Below are 16,417 nucleotides of genomic sequence, written 5' to 3'. Positions count from 1 at the left end.
CCATAGAGTTTTGCCACAGCTATCTAGCCAGGCCATTCAGTTTGCAAGATTCGACCAGGTTGACAACCACCACTTATCCCCACCCATCCTCTTTAAACAAAGCATACGGTAAGCAGTTCTGAGTTCATAGCAAAACCAGTTTCTTGCTCGAAATCAACAGTGAAATTATTATTTATATATGTTTATTATGATTTTGAAATTTAGTTATTTGTCTGTGTTCTATATACATTTTATTGTCTTTAAATTAAATTAAGAGTTATTCAAGTTTCTGCATGGAATGATGACTAATTAAAATTTCATTTTTAGAATGTCAGATGTTAGCGAAAGTACCGGCAAGAAAAGAAAGGCTTCAAGTAGTGGTAACCCAGTGAAAAGAAGTAAAAGGAAATAACACCATCTCGTGAATTAAGTTGTTTAATGTCAGTGAAATAGTAGCCAAATTGAACAATAATTTTATATGCAGCTATTCTAAAAGTGACCTTATTTGTAAGAAAATTTGTTATGACTGTGTCGAAAAAAAACAACGCCAGAATTAACAAGTTTTGAAAAAGATAGACTTTTGTATGAAATGGAAAAAAACACAATATTTTACAGGTTTTTGAATGTGGGATTGATATTTGTGTTTAAATAAATAATATAATAAAATGTGTACATTATTTAGTGCTAGTACTATGTTGCTATGCAAAGCACTAAATTTAAATAAAAGTCAGTACTAATACCTTGTGGTATGCATGATTTTAAATAAGATACCAGTACTAATAATTACAAGTGCTTGCCTGTTAGATAAAGCACTCTTTATTTTAAGCATGAAATCAATAGCTAAGTTATTATTGTAAATTATGAATGATGGAAGCAAGTAAAAGAATGTGCAGGATACAGTAAATCAAAGTTTTACTATCATTTCCTTAAAAACTTTTTTTGATCTTTTATTGTGATTATTTATTCTTCTTTTAGCATTTATGTTGCCAAAACATTTACAGTGTCAATGCTAAATTGTTAGACATTGTAGAATTTAGATAATATAAGGCATCTTTATATGATAATAAGACATTTTTGTGATTTAAAACAAAATAAAATGCGACTGATGTATATTTTTCTTTAGAATAATTAATGTTCATAGCTTACTTAAGTTAGAGAGAAAATTGACACAGGGAAATGATATTTTAATATATTTGACATTTTTTTTAGCCTAAAGCATTTGAAATTTTAAATGTATTTTTCTTCTTGGAAAGGTCATTGCCACCAGACACCATAAAATATCAATTAACTTTATATTGATATGCAATTTTGAGGACATAAAGCTACATGCAAGCTTAAATGAAGAAGGTAATTTAGGCCATTATTGACTTTTCAGTAAATTCTAGGCACTCCAATGTGGCTAGGGGTTAGTTTATTTTTGGTGTACAATTTCAAAATCTTGAACTATCAACCTGGTGGAACAGAAAAAGATCAGGGTTTGCCACTAGTATATTACAGCCAGGCCAGCCTGCACAAGTCTGACCAGGCTCTTTACAGTGGGTTACTAGGCAGCTCAATCTTTTATGTGTTTTGATAATAAAATGTGTAAAAATCACTTAATTTTCAAGTGGAGTGTTCCAATTTCGAAGATGGGCAAATCCATTTCACAAATTCAGGTAAAAGGTTAAAACATTTTATATGACTGTTGAATAATAAACAAAATTGTAAGACAGATGAAATAGGAAATATTTTAAAAAAAAAGATAAAATAATGAAAAAATGTTGGAGAAAAACAGCAAAGATGAATATTGACTAAGTTAAATCAAAATTTCAAAAAAATGGATTACAGTGTCTATTACACTTCTTTCTTATGAGTATATCTTTTAAAAATAGAATTGTGTGAAGCGACAGGTGCTAGTGGCAACGTTCAAATTAAACTTTGAAATATAGCAGCAATTCCAAAGCCTGGTAAGAAATGCCATCAAAATGGTGATGTCTTTAACTCTGATTTCATTGTTAGATTTGAACTTGTTCTCTTACAAGAACAGTGATTAGTTCTTGATGGATTGAACACATCCTAAGGAAAGTCTTCTAAAGTTGTCCATCGATTTATGCTTTAAATAGGCTAACTTATCATTTTTTAGCTCGACTATTCGAAGAATATGAGAGCTATTGTAGTCGCCCCGGCGTCCGCGTCGGCGTCTGCGTTGGTTAAAGTTTTTTGTAAAGTCAAATATCTCAATTATTACTTGAGATATTCAATTGAAACTTACAATACTTATTTATAGTAACAAGGTACATCAGATTGACAAGTTGGATAACTCTGCCTACAATATTGACAGAATTATGCCCCTTTTTAACTTAGAAATTTTGGTTAAAGTTTTTTGTAAAGTCAAATATCTCAATTATTGCTTGAGATATTCAATTGAAACTTACAATACTTATTTATAGTAACAATGTACATCAGATTGACAAGTTGGATAACTCTGCCTACAATATTGACAGAATTATGCCCCTTTTTAACTTAGAAATTTTGGTTAAAGTTTTTTTGTCAAGTCAAATATCTCAATTATTGCTTGAGATGTTCAATTGATATTTAAAATACTTTTTTATAGCAACAATGTTCATCAGTTTGCAAAATTGCATAACTGCCTGCAATATTTGCAGAATTATTTGCCCCTTTGAAACTTAGAAATTTTGGTTAAAGGTCTTCAAAGATATTTACTTGAAACTTTACACATGCACTTAGGGTCATAATTGGAGGGTCATAATTGTATGTCACTGACCAAGTTCCATAACTCTATCTTGCATTAAGGCTGATTCATATCCCCTTTTCTACTTAGTCTCTTGGTTAATGTTTACATGCAAGTTTTACATGTCTCAATAACTGTTAAAGATATTTATTTAAAACTTCACATATGCATTTAGGGTCATAATTGTAGGTCACTGATAAAGATCCATAATTATGTCTCCCCCACCTCGGGTGTCTCCCCCACCTCGGGGGGAGACATATTGTTTTTGCCCTGTCCGTCCGTCAGTCCGTCCGTCCATTCTTCGTTACCGGACGATAACTAGAGTTCCTTTTGACCTACAGCTCTCAAACTTCATAGGATGAATGGTCTTATTGAGCAGATGATCCCTATTGTTTTTGGGGTCAGTAGTTCAAAGGTCAAGGTCACAGTGACCGTTGGTCAATTTCTCGTTTCCGGATGATAACTAGAGTTCCTTTTGACCTACAGCCCTCAAACTTCATAGGATGATTGGTCTTATAGAGCTGATGATCCCTATTGTTTTTGGGGTCAGTAGGTCAAAGGTCAAGGTCACACTGACCGTTGGTCAATTTCTCGTTTCCGGGTGATAACTAGAGTTCCTTTAGACCTACAGACCTCAAACTTCATAGGATGATTGGTCTTATTGAGCAGATGATCCCTATTGTTTTTGGGGTCAGTAGTTCAAAGGTCAAGGTCACAGTGACCGTTGGTCAATTTCTCGTTTCCGGATGATAACTAGAGTTCCTTTTGACCTACAGCCCTCAAACTTCATAGGATGATTGGTCTTATAGAGCAGATGATCCCTATTGTTTTTGGGGTCAGTAGGTCAAAGGTTAAGGTCACAGTGACCGTTGGTCAATTTCTCATTTCCGGATGATAACTAGAGTTCCTTTTGACCTACAACCCTCAAACTTCATAGGATGATTGGTCTTATTAATCAAATGATCCCTATTGTTTTAATGGTCAGTAGGTCAAAGGTCAAGGTCACAGCGACCGTTGGTTAATTTCTCCTTTCCGGATGATAACTAGAGTTCCTTTAGACCTACAACCCTCAAACTTCATAGGATGATAGGTCTTATTGAGCAGATGATCCCTCTTGTTTATGGGGTCAGTAGGTCAAAGGTTAAGGTCACAGTGACCATTGGTCATTTTCTCATTTCCGGATGATAACTAGAGTTCTTATCAGTGAGGACATTTAACTATTATTGATATATCAGTGATATATCAGTTGTCTGGTTTTATATACTCTGTTCTTTTTTGATCTTTCCACCCTTATGCGGTCATTTCTTCCCCGCTGCGCGTTCAATGCTACATGGTCACAGCAAGGTGTATTACACGCATTGTTTTGTTTGCTGATGATAACTACAAATTCCTACTAGCGAGTGAGTTTTCATGCAATATGTAAGTATATAGTATATCACTTTCTATTCTTGTTAACTATTACTAATAGTATACATACATGCATGGCACCATTCAGACTATGTACATATTTATTGGTATTGCGTTACAACTTTCAAGTATCATCAAAATCCTTCAAAGGGTTGAAGAGTTATGGAGCAGACACAATTTCCTTTAATTTCGTTTGTGAAACTATATATGATATGACATTCAAGTGTCAAGTAGACCTTGACCTTGGAACCAGCCATACGAAACATGTACTCTACACGTTCTCTGGATGTGGTGAATTTTTGTTTCAAGTATCTACCAGAGAGGCTTCATTGTGAAAACGAGTGGAGTCATCCCAACACACTACAGTTATCATGATTTTACATACATTGTAATTTGAGTTGTCTTTCAATAGTGTAAAAAAAATCTGACAATATGAACGTTTGTTTCAAGTATCATCAAAATCCTTTAAAGGTTTGAAGAATTATGGAGCAGACACAATTTCATTTAATTTCATTTGTGAAACTATATATGATATGACCATCAAGTGCAATTTCGTTTGACGCCCGCCTGCCATACGCTGATTGAATAACCAGGATTTTCAAAATTGAATACCTGGTTAAAAACAAACAGTTTAGGAAGCATCTTCTCATATAACCTTAACAATAGAAACCATCCATAGACAGCCTTCATTGAAGTGACTACCGGGTATTTACATTATCTTATCTCCATTTCCATTCCTGTTTCCATTCACAGTTATTCTCAGCAGTGGGGGAGACATGCGCTTTTTTACAAAAGCATCCTCTAGTTCTATCTTGCATTTAGGCTGATTTTTTGCTCCTTTTTCAACTTAGAAATTCATGGTAAAGTTTTGCTTGTAAGCTGTTATCTCAATAACTTCTGAAGGGTTTGTGCCTTTTTTGGGACAATTTTATGCATTCATAATAATAAAGCAGTGATTTACTTGATAAAACATCTTAATAACAAGCCTTAGTACCTTTTCTGTCAAATTTATGTATTCATAGGTAATTAGTATTATTATACTCAATAAAACACCCTTGTGACATTACCTTCCGAATAGTCAAGCAAATACTGTATAATTAGACTCTCTCTAAGGCCTATTACATGAATTTATAAAAAAAAAAATTAGCCCTTTTGTGAACTTAAAAAATTAAACATTATCAAGGCACTTTTACTATCAAGCACTTAGAATAGTCGAGCGTGCTGTCCTACCGACAGCTCTTGTTAAACTATTAAATAAAATTATTAATAACTTGGTGCTTCCTGTGAACACATGAATCACACAAAGTTGTCTTTTCTGTGGTTAACATTTATTGAATCTTGTTAATCTTAATTGAATTTTGCATTTACATGTTGTTGAATTCATTTACAAAAACTGCTGATATTCGTTTTTATTGCTTTGTTAATTGTAAAAATTACGTATTTTCTTATGAAATAAAACTTATAATTAAGTGCTATTTGTGTTGTTGCTTTTTAAAAAGCTCTTCTTTTGGAGGAAATAAAGATAATATTATTATTATTATTATCATATAAAACAGTGATGATCCCACTTAAAACTTCACCATATCTGAGGGAAAGTATTTGTTAGTCACTATGCAGGACCCTTAACTTGAGCATGGGTATTTATGTATATAACCTTTTTATGATGTGAACGTTCTTTATGAATGTATTCACTTAAATTTACAATTGTCATACATTTATGTCACTGACATATACCTGTAACTTAAGGGTGTCCTTTTTGAAACTAAAAAAATCTGTCGGCTCTTTACTGTAGGGCTGCGGACTTTTCAGTAGATTGTTGGTCTTGTTTAACTTACAACGAACTCGTTGTTTTGTTTATATGTACTCAACAGTAATATTCTATTACAATAATAACTAACATAAACTGTTATGATTACAATATTTATTACACTCATCAAACATAACAAATATTTAACAACATATAAACTTAACAGAATCTTACATCGAGCAAACAATAACAACAGACAGGCGTGCATCTTTCATAATACATACAATACAAACTCTTTGTCGCAACATGCATTTCAGATTTATACAGCAGCCGATCATATTCGTAACATATGCAAACAATAGACATACATGTTTGTAGATATAATTCTATCATTCACAAAATGAATGCTTTACTATATAGAATTCTTTAAAGAATGTTTATTTAACCAAAATTTTGATAGATAAAGTTAATATACTGGTTTTATATCGTATTCCAAAATTGAGTTGTTTTTTACATTGGTCCGTAATAGTTTTGTTTTCTGTTGAAAAATAAAATCGTTTTAAAGATAGAAATAAAAGAGACAAATACTTGCAAGAAGAATAGACTTATTCCGACAAATACATCATTAGACGGGTAAAGGTGCAAAACGACTGACTAATTTTCTACAACCAAAAGGTTTTTCTAAAATTTTGAAATTTCATAATATCCGAGTCTGAAATTAAAAAAAAAAAGATTTCTTTAAAAGGTATAGTAAATTTTCATTCCTTTAAAACTGCCTTATCTTTTATAGTTTATGGATAAAGCATATTAGGTCATGTTAAAAAAAACCTTTTATGTATTTTAAGTGTTCAGCATATAAACGGGTAAAGTATACATGTAAAAAATCGTATTTTAAGTCAAACTGTTAAAGATAATTTCCGTTGTTCATTATGAAAAAGAAATAGTTAATACGTACTAGTTCTAGTCAAACCGCTAGAGAAATCATTTCCGCTGTTCAATATTAGAAAGAGTTGATGTCCATAAAGAGAAATACTAGTTCAAGTCAAACCGCTAGCAAAATAATTTCCGTTGTTCATATTGAAGAGTTTATATCCATAGAGAGAAATACTGGCTAGCGAAATAATTTCCTTTGCTCATTATTAGATAGAGTTTATGTCCATAAAGAGAAATACTGGCTAGCGAAATAATTTATGTTGTTCATTATTAGAAAGAGTTTATGTTTATAAAGAGAAATACTGGCTAGCGAAATAATTTCCTGTGTTCATTATTAGATAGAGTTATGTACTGGTTCAAGTCAAAACGCTCGCGAAATAATGTCCGTTGTTCATTATTAGAAAGAGTCGATGTACAGAAATACGTACTGGTTCAAGTCAAACCGCTAGCGTAATACTTCCAGTTCTTCATAATTAGAAATAATCGATGTCCATAATTATATATTATTAATTAAAGTAAAACCAATAGTGTACTAATTTTCGTTGTTCATTATAAGAAAGAGTCCATGTTCATAAATTGATAATATAAGTTCAAGTCAAAATCATTGGTGCAATAAATACAGTTGTTTATTGTAACAAAGAACCGATGTCCATAAATAAATAAATATTAAATGAAGTCATTCCAGTGAAACCACTGATGTAATAATTTCCGTTGTTCGTTATTAGAAAATGATATATAAATAGTTCAAATTAGTTTAAGGTTATTCACTCGTCATCAATGTCTATAAATATATAAAATAAGTTCAAGTCAAATTATTAATATAATAATTACCATTGTTCATTTTAAAAGTGATCTGATGTCCAAATACATAATGGTAATATTACTTTAAATATAGGATTAAATAAGAAAAGAGCCAATGTCCATAATTCATGTCAAAACAACTAGTATAATAATTTGCGTTCTTATTAAGTTCAAATTAAACTTTTTCTTATGTCCATTGTATTTAGAAAAGATCGATGTCTATAAACAAATGTGATTAATATTATATTATTCTTTTTCAGTTAATATAAGTTTAAATCATAATAATAATTTCGGTAATATATTTTAAGTCATAAAAACAATCGATATCCATAGCTTAAACGTTGTTGTCAAGTTATAAGTTCAAAATCAAGTGTAATGAGGCGACACTACCATAATGTAGTAACTTAAAATGTAGCATTCAATTTTTCTCCTTGTTCACTTTTTCACCCGTGTTCTATATATTTCCAAATCCGAACAATTAAAGAATACATTAATATAATACAACTCTGATTTTCACAGTCACTCAACATTCAATTTCTCGAGCACGTTTTCAAAGCACACTTGTATTCGACGAGCAGCCGTACAGCAATTACTCAAATGTAGACATGGATATGCAAGTAGTCATGGAGAATTTGGTAGTCATGTAGATTTTTGATGAGTTTTATTACAATGATTCCAAATGTGTTTCCTCTCGCAGATGCTTCACTTCTTACCTGAATTTGGGAAACAAATTCTATGTTTGAGAAACTCAAATTCAATATCTAAGAAACTGAAGAAACAGATATTTCGAGGTTCCGGCAATCAATGACCATGAAGCTAACAAAGCGCTATTGTCCATTCTTTCAATGATCATTACGTCTTTTAGACACATTACACCACCTATTTTGTTAAGATACTTTTTATTCGCGAAAAATATTTTAACTTCAAGAGCTCTTTTAGAATTATCATTTTATGAAACCTAATGTCAGTACTTAAATACTCATTCGAAATACCTCGCTCGTTATTCTTATTGACTGAAATGGCGCTTACACATAACTGTTTATAGCACAATTTTCTTTCAACATTGATTAATTCAAAGTACATTCGGAAGTACTCAATTCGAGTTTAAGAGTTTAGGATTTATTCGAGACCGAGTAGAAGGAATCAGACAAATAATCTCTAATACAAGAACCATCACTTTGAGACAACAAAGAGAACAATGACAGTAATGTAGCCAATTATTTGAAGTTCTCACATACGTAACTTGCTGCAGAATGTACCGAGCCCATTATTCGGTTTGACACGTTGGACAAAGGGTTGATGGTGTCCTGGCTTGTTATTTCCGAACAAAAGCAAGATGATGAACAAGAACCCGATCAGCATAAAAACTGGAAAAAATCAATAAATCATAATTAAATTTTCATATCAAGACGGTTATTTGGTGCACGTGAAAAAATGACAATGTAGACACTTTAAGTAAGTATCCCGTTAAATGAATCAATTTCACGATGAGCTTATTGGTATTCTTATTTGAGAGACCAACTCCCACAATTTTTTACTTCCGGTATGCGCATTTTTCATGTGCATGAAATTAGACTCTAATTGATAACAAATGAAAGTTTAAGAAATTAATCTGAAGTGATATTAAAATAAGAAAGGTAAATAAATCAATAAGTTAACGCGTTACTTACATCCGCCATTTCCGATTCCACCAGCTCCTTGAGTCGATCCGTAGTATGGCATGTAACCATAGCCTGCGGAACCGTAGTCGGCGAGTGCGAGCCCAACAACGCACATAAGGGCAATTATCGCAGCTACTGATGTTTTCATTTTTACCTATAAATAGAAATAACACATTTACTTTCTTCCTGTGGATAACGAAATGGAAATTCTAGAAGTACATTGCATCTTTCTATTAAGCATAATTATTTTGTTTCCCAATTCTATTTTCTATTTTGACCGTATATTTCGTCACCTTAGTGTTGTAACGGATTAACTCTTATTGAATTATATAAGGAGTTAACCTGTTATTGCACTAAAGTGACAATATCTTTCTCTTTTAGTAAATGTACAATAATAACAATAATAATGAAAAGAAAGAATATGGCAAGTTTTTGTATGCAAAAATCTGTAATTGCCAACTTAAATATGTAAATTATATTTTTCAGTGAATGAAACTATTTTTTAAATAAAATTAATATCAATTAAGTTAAAACCAATGCTACTGCAATTATTCAGCAAATCAAATAAGCCGCAATAGATATACAACTATGATGTACCTATGAAAGACACCTACCTTTTTGAAGTTTTTTCTTTAACTTAACGATGTACCCGACATGTGCGGTTTATAACCTAAGACTACCCGGAAATCAATTACCGACCAGACAGTGAGTGCTAGGGGCGACACTTAGTGTAATATGAGGTAGGTTTGTATATCCGGTAACTGACATCCGTGTTTAAATTCTAATATCATTTGACATAAATTCATTTTAATTTAAAATAGATGTTCATTAAGAATTTGATTTCGCACATAGTGAGAAAGATATGTTTTGTACTACATGTATATATAAATTTATTGAAGTTGGAACTGTGACCCAATCTTTTCAAATTTTCGAAAGAAAAATAAATAGTTACCTTGTAGAATTTGCCAATATTGCGATTTAAACTGATTGCCCCTCTGACATTCAAGGGGCTAGTAAACACACAGAGGGGCTTATTGCCCTAAGTCTGCACTAACCAAAAGTAATGTATTGAAACCATTTTCGTGACCCCTGAGTATATATTCTAAATACATGTATAAGAATTGTGTAAAATTTTGATCTTGAAGAAAAAACTTACCAATTTAGCGTGTGACAAATTCTTTGAATTGCCTTAGCCGAGTCTTGTACGATTTTGAATAAGACTCATGATTTACTGCGGAATGACACGATATATTTTACGATTTGTCAATAAAAATACAAGCACATACATCAACTTTACAGTTCGGGACCTATTTCAAGGCTATTTGTAGAACATTTTTTTTATTTACATTTTCTTCAATCTATCCATTTGTTTACCCATAGAAACTAGAAGATCGTTTTGAAGAAATAGCCGCCTTTGTACTTGTATAGTAAAGTGAGGAGACACGTGTGCTTTTTTTAATTTTGGTCAGATTTGGTCAGATTTTGCTAACGTGTCTTATCCTTTTAAAATGTCTTATCAACTATGTTTTTGCTTAAGTCTACTTGGCTTTTTGGTTGTCCTTTGCGTATTTAATGTATATACTATTTTATTATACGGTTTACTCGGGATTATTAATTAATGATCAAGGCATTACGCTTTAAAATAAGACTTATGATTTCTTAGCTTTCCTTACGGCATAGGATATTTAGCATACCCGTTATGTCACAGTATATATGAAGGTAATCTGGGATGTACTATAACGGGATATGTCACTCGCGCTTTCTTATCAGTGCCAATGTTGGTGTCCAATTGGAATCGATCGATCGATAAGCGCCGTGTATAAACGCCGTAATCACGGTACATGCCGGGTTGATCGGATATATTCCGTGCATAAATTTTCCGGTGATTTTGGGAGGTGGGCAATCAAAATAGTAGGAAAAAAAGGTTGTTGGTTTCTTAAATACTTTTTTCATTGGATCAATTTTAAAAATATTAATATTAATAAATATGAAACAGATACAGAAAAGTAATTTACCATAGTTAATTATGATAGAAAATTTACGTTTTGTAATTAAAATACGTTCAGAAATAACTTAATCATTAAATTTCAATTATAGCTTTAATTACATGGTTTATATTAATTATAGAATATAATTATGTCAAATGTGTCAATAAACATAGAAATTATTTTGTATTGGGACTCATTATTTATGTAATTAAAGTGTACAGCTGCTATAAAAATGTTTATAACATGTAATAATTTTTGGTTTAATAAAATGTCTGACCTTTGTTTTATTCATGTTTGTTTTCAACATGGCCTTTGATAATCTTTGATGTTTAAACATATTTTTCACATATATTTGTAATTATGTTCTTATTTAGCTTTAATCTTCATTTTTGAATAGATTGTTTTCTTACTTCACACAATAATGCCCTTTTAAAATATGCTATTGAATGACAGTTTTAATTATAAATTATAACTCAAATTTTTCATAAAAAGATAACAGTTAAGATGCAATGTTCATATATGAAATTTATACATACTGATACACTGCAATATGGCATATGGAAAATCGGATTTTGTTCTCTTTGAGGATATTGATTTAGATTTTTTTCTTGGTGAATTTACAGCTAGTGAATATGAAAATTCTGAGGATGAGGATAAGATAAGTGTAAAATCTAAAGAGGATAAAAGAAAAACTTATGTATGTGATCAGTGTGATAAGTCATACAATTCTGTATCGGGTATAAGAGGACATTTAAGGAATAAACATTGAGTTAAGAATGTTAAAGGTTAGAAAAAACTTTTTTATGCAATGTTTCTTACTGTGGGCTTTTTTAATTGTAAATAGTATAACAACTAAGATTCATATTTGCAATGGCCACGTCATACTGGTCACCAACCTGCATAACCATTGTTAGAGTTCCAGCTTCGACCCATTTGTCATGTGACATTTTTGTATGTATATATATATGCATCAGACCAGTGGACAATATATCTGTGATTTTTTATACTGAACCACTGACTTAGTAAAATTCTTTTACTCGTTTATTTAAAGGCTAGGCAGCATGAAGGACTACCTAGTTGATAAAAAAAACACTTTATCAATATATTACACATTACAATTTTTTTTAAATATTTATTTCATCTTATGAATATTAGCTGTACAAATGTAAACATAATTGGAATACAAATACAAAAAATATTGTGAAATGAACAAAGAAATACTTGACACATTGAAATCGGCACTTATAATCTACATAAATTACCAAAAAGAAGTCAAAATGTGCATGAATGGCCCCTACTGCGTTAGTAACGCAGTATAAATATGGTGATAAATACTGCAATATACAGTCATTAATTGCACATAAGATATAAATTATCACTTGAATCTTTGATCTGTTTACTTTTTCTTAAAGTTTTAGTATGTTTTTTTCCAAGTGTAATTTCTTTGAAATATTTTGGGTAATCTGGAGGCATGCGGCTTTGAAAAAATGTTTCATCAGATATATGAATGCACAAGTAGGTCCAATTCATTTTCTCTGTGACACGAATACATATTTTAATCCTTCAATCTGAATCGACAAATTCATGGTATCTTTTGTGACCTTACACTCAGTATCTTGTTCATCATCAGTTTTCAATCTTCGATAAACCTGCAATTGAGATTGAAATAATATTATACAAAAAATAAGGAAATAAAAGACTTTAAAAGTGCAAATAACAATTGACACCATGACAGGATATCATTCATGATATCCAATGACACAGCTAAGGAATCTATAATTTTTAATAAAGATGTTGTGTTTTTTTTCATTCAGATAACAAATTATGGTTTTCAAAAATTAAAAGAAACCCTACCTATTTCTAAAACATTATTTTTTGTACTTTTTAAATATCAAACGACTTAACTGCAAATTCGTCAATTTATGGTTTGGTCTCAGATTTCACCAAAAAATTGTTGAAATTTGACACAGCGTAATGAAAAATCCTACAAGATAATTGATCCAATTTTATTTTCTTGCTATAGATATGTTTATGTTTTACTAAAAAATACTAACATGGGACAAATTTAATTAACATATAACGTTCATTTACGGGACAAAAAATGTACATCACGTTTGCATTCCGCCATTTTATTTTTCGGATTTTTGTCACAGTTCATAAAATTGGAACCCGTAAAATTTCATTTTATCTCACTAAAATTCCATAATCTTAACGTTAAACCAAAGATATTTAAAGGATCTATCAAAATATTCTGTCAGTTTTCTTGTAATTTACTTATTTAAACGAAGTTTTGCAGACAAAAATTACCCTTTCACGGCGATCAACACAAAACATCAGTTCGATTGAAATTTTTATTCTTTCAACAGACACAGTTTTTCACATTAGATACTTTATACACCATGTTAAAAATACATCGGATCAATGTCATGATACTTACAGAATTATTTCATTTACTTTCTGGGGACTTCAACCCCATTACGTAAACATACCGATCGATTTTCTGACCGAACATTTCCTCCGCTTTGAACTAAAATTGTAAAATGGCGGCGTATCGTATGTTCCAGAGGTAATGGACTTTCCGTCAGATCTAAACAGAAAAAAGTAGCATTTTATTAAGCTCAGCACATAACTGGCCATTTTATGAAATATATTCTTATGAACATAATTATAGATCAATATGTCTCTTTTAACGTGAACTGGGACATCATAATGCATTCATTACTAGTCCTTTCGCTATACGTATATGCAGTATTTCGATAGAGCGGCAGTCAGTGCGCGAGCATGCGCTTTGCCATATCTCGTTCAGTTACCGCTCGCGTTTTAAACTCGGTTGCTATGAAGCGACACTAAGTGTACATGGCTTTTTCAACTAAAATATCAGACAAACACATTAAAACAATACACATAAACTACACATAGCTGTTTTCTATATTAATATTTTGCATTTGAAATTGATAGTCAAACAAATATCTCAATATTCTTACCGATTTAATGTATTGTTTACATGTGATGACAGCATCGCTGTGTGTTAGATTACTTTCGGTTCAGAAAATCCATTTGTTTACTATCAAAACTGATATGTTTACCATAGGAACCATATATAAATAGAAAGCAAATTAAACAAAGGTAAAGAAAAAATTGTCCGTTTCTTAACAAAAAATCGAATAAATAAATACAAAGTCTTTTTAACATGTCCCTTCTTTGAGTTCATTTGAAAGGGGAATAATTTGGTGGAATTTTAGACAGGGAAACAGGGAGTTATCTTACATGGCTAGGGAATATGGACGACTGAAATCATGCAAGCAAGTTTGTAAGTGCTATAAATTTTTTTTTATAATTCATTTTTGCCGATGTAAAAGTCATCTATCTAAATCAGGCATGTAAATAAGACATGAAAGCGTTTGTCGATTTTGAATTCGATTCAAATAGTTTGCGTTACATTGTTACATTCATAGTTGAATAAATATTTGCAACATCAGTAACTATTTTCACGAATATCTCGAGTAAGGATAAACAGACAGATGCAGTTGGAATTTGGACAACAGGTAACAATATTGATAAAAGTACAGATAGAAGTACAGATAACAATATTGATAAAGATACAAATAAAAGTACAGATAACAACATTGGTAAAAGAACAGATAAATGTACAGATAGAAGTACAAATGGAAGTACAAACAACAATATTGAACAGATAAACGTATAGATAACAATATTTATAAAACGTCCATACAATTCCTACTTTATACTCGAATCATATGTTCTATTTTAGTTTGAGCATTTTATAATTTTATAAGGGTTTGAACTAATGTAACTAATAAATTATTTGTTGAATGACCTTAACCCTTTACCTCATGAGCATATTGTGAAAAATGGCCGCCTCCTGTTACAAGTTCAAACTGCTAATACTTCAATACTGATGAAACTTGGCAGTAATGTTGACTGGACCATAGCCTCTGTAATCGTAAATTTCCTGTTACCATGGCAAAGGGGGGGGGGGGAGTCTCAAAAATGCAAAAGAATCACTATTTTGCATTGTTTTTTATTTCAAAGTGCTGCAACTTCTCAATGGATTGAGATAGAGTAAAAAGGCTTTTCAGCGTTGGTTACACGTTACCTTACGATCGACCTGAGGTCAGTTTTAGCCTGTCACATGTTCAAAAATTTCTTGTCGATAAGGGGGACTGCCGCCCCCTTCAAACCCCCAAACAGAAGAGGGCACATCCCCCTTCTGGCAACCCCTTGATGTATTTTTTGATGGGGGATGGCGCCGATAAAGTAGATCTAATCACTTGTTTAACACTTGTTTAACAACATTTCTAAAACTAAAAAACAGTGTTTGGGGTCTAAATAGAGGGGGTTTTCACTGTTTGAGGCCTCAAAAAGGGGGGTCGAAACGCCGTCAAAACACGTACATATGAGGTAACACCCCAGTTACACAGAGCCATCGTGATTGATCGGTAGTTTTTGTAGCCAAATTATGGAGTGAACCGATGACAACGTATTTAACACCGATATCACCTATTGGTCACCTGTTTTGCACCTACCAACTGCTATTGGGGAAACATAAGTTTCATCGGTGAAAAATTACCGATTGGCATTTTTAAACATGTTTAAAATTCACGATCGGTTGAAATATTTTACAAATAACCGACAGCAAGAGAAATATGCAAGCTCTTAATCACCGATATCGCCGATCGGACAAAGATAACCAAATATATATATAGTAAAAAAGTAAAATCTCTAACTTGCCGTATATAAGCAAAAACGCTAATGTTGGAGAAACAGGGGATACGTTGTACCAAAGACACCTTCTAAATTTATCCAGAATACGAACCAAATACAACGATCCGTTAGCGGTGCATTTTTACACGAACGACCACGTACACAGTTAATGATTTTTCAATAATGGGGCTGGAAAAGCTATACGGGAATGACCAATACAGAAAAACAATAGAAAATTTGTGGAAAAATAAATTAAGAACCTATAGACCGTATGGAGTTAATACCAAAGAATAACGCGGCAGACGGCAAACAACGCCACGGCGGGCGTCGTTCATTGACGTTACGTCACTTCCATTGTTTTGTTTGATATATTTGTATGTAGAATAAATGCTGCTGAAGAAGGCCGCAAGGCCGAAAGCTACGGCAAATTTAAATTAGCGTATAT

General features: G+C 31.9%; 1 protein-coding gene and 2 long non-coding RNA genes across 5 annotated transcripts in view; 1 reads left to right on the top strand and 2 right to left on the bottom strand.

Annotated features, from left to right (window-relative positions):
* LOC132725538 (DNA topoisomerase 2-binding protein 1-A-like) overlaps positions 1-553 on the top strand; it is a 35,234-nt gene extending 34,681 nt beyond the window's left edge. The window contains exon 36 of the mRNA XM_060710670.1: positions 307-553. Coding sequence (XP_060566653.1) covers positions 307-391 — 85 coding nt within the window. The 3' untranslated portion in view covers positions 392-553. The remainder of the gene's footprint in view (positions 1-306) is intronic.
* An 8,334-nt stretch (positions 554-8,887) lies between these two features.
* On the bottom strand, positions 8,888-9,985 carry LOC132725537 (uncharacterized). Of its 3 annotated transcripts, none has more exons than XR_009625072.1 (3): positions 9,874-9,985; positions 9,269-9,413; positions 8,888-8,965 (listed from the first exon to the last, which is right to left on the bottom strand). It is a non-coding gene; the product is annotated as an uncharacterized LOC132725537 (long non-coding RNA). The 3 variants fall into 3 exon arrangements; XR_009625073.1 differs by lacking the exon at positions 9,874-9,985 and adding an exon at positions 9,794-9,845; XR_009625074.1 differs by lacking the exon at positions 9,874-9,985 and adding an exon at positions 9,803-9,825.
* Positions 9,986-12,476: 2,491 nt separating this feature from the next.
* On the bottom strand, positions 12,477-13,796 carry LOC132725536 (uncharacterized). The gene is made up of 2 exons (XR_009625071.1): positions 13,685-13,796; positions 12,477-12,896 (listed from the first exon to the last, which is right to left on the bottom strand). It is a non-coding gene; the product is annotated as an uncharacterized LOC132725536 (long non-coding RNA).
* Positions 13,797-16,417: the final 2,621 nt, after the last annotated feature.

This window comes from Ruditapes philippinarum, unplaced genomic scaffold (assembly GCF_026571515.1).
Source record: "Ruditapes philippinarum isolate M1 unplaced genomic scaffold, ASM2657151v2 ctg1021_1_1_1_1, whole genome shotgun sequence".
Classification (NCBI taxonomy): Eukaryota; Metazoa; Mollusca; class Bivalvia; order Venerida; family Veneridae; genus Ruditapes; species Ruditapes philippinarum.
The sequence above is the reverse complement of the archived record's forward strand: the minus strand, read 5'-3'. Positions and strand labels throughout refer to the sequence as shown.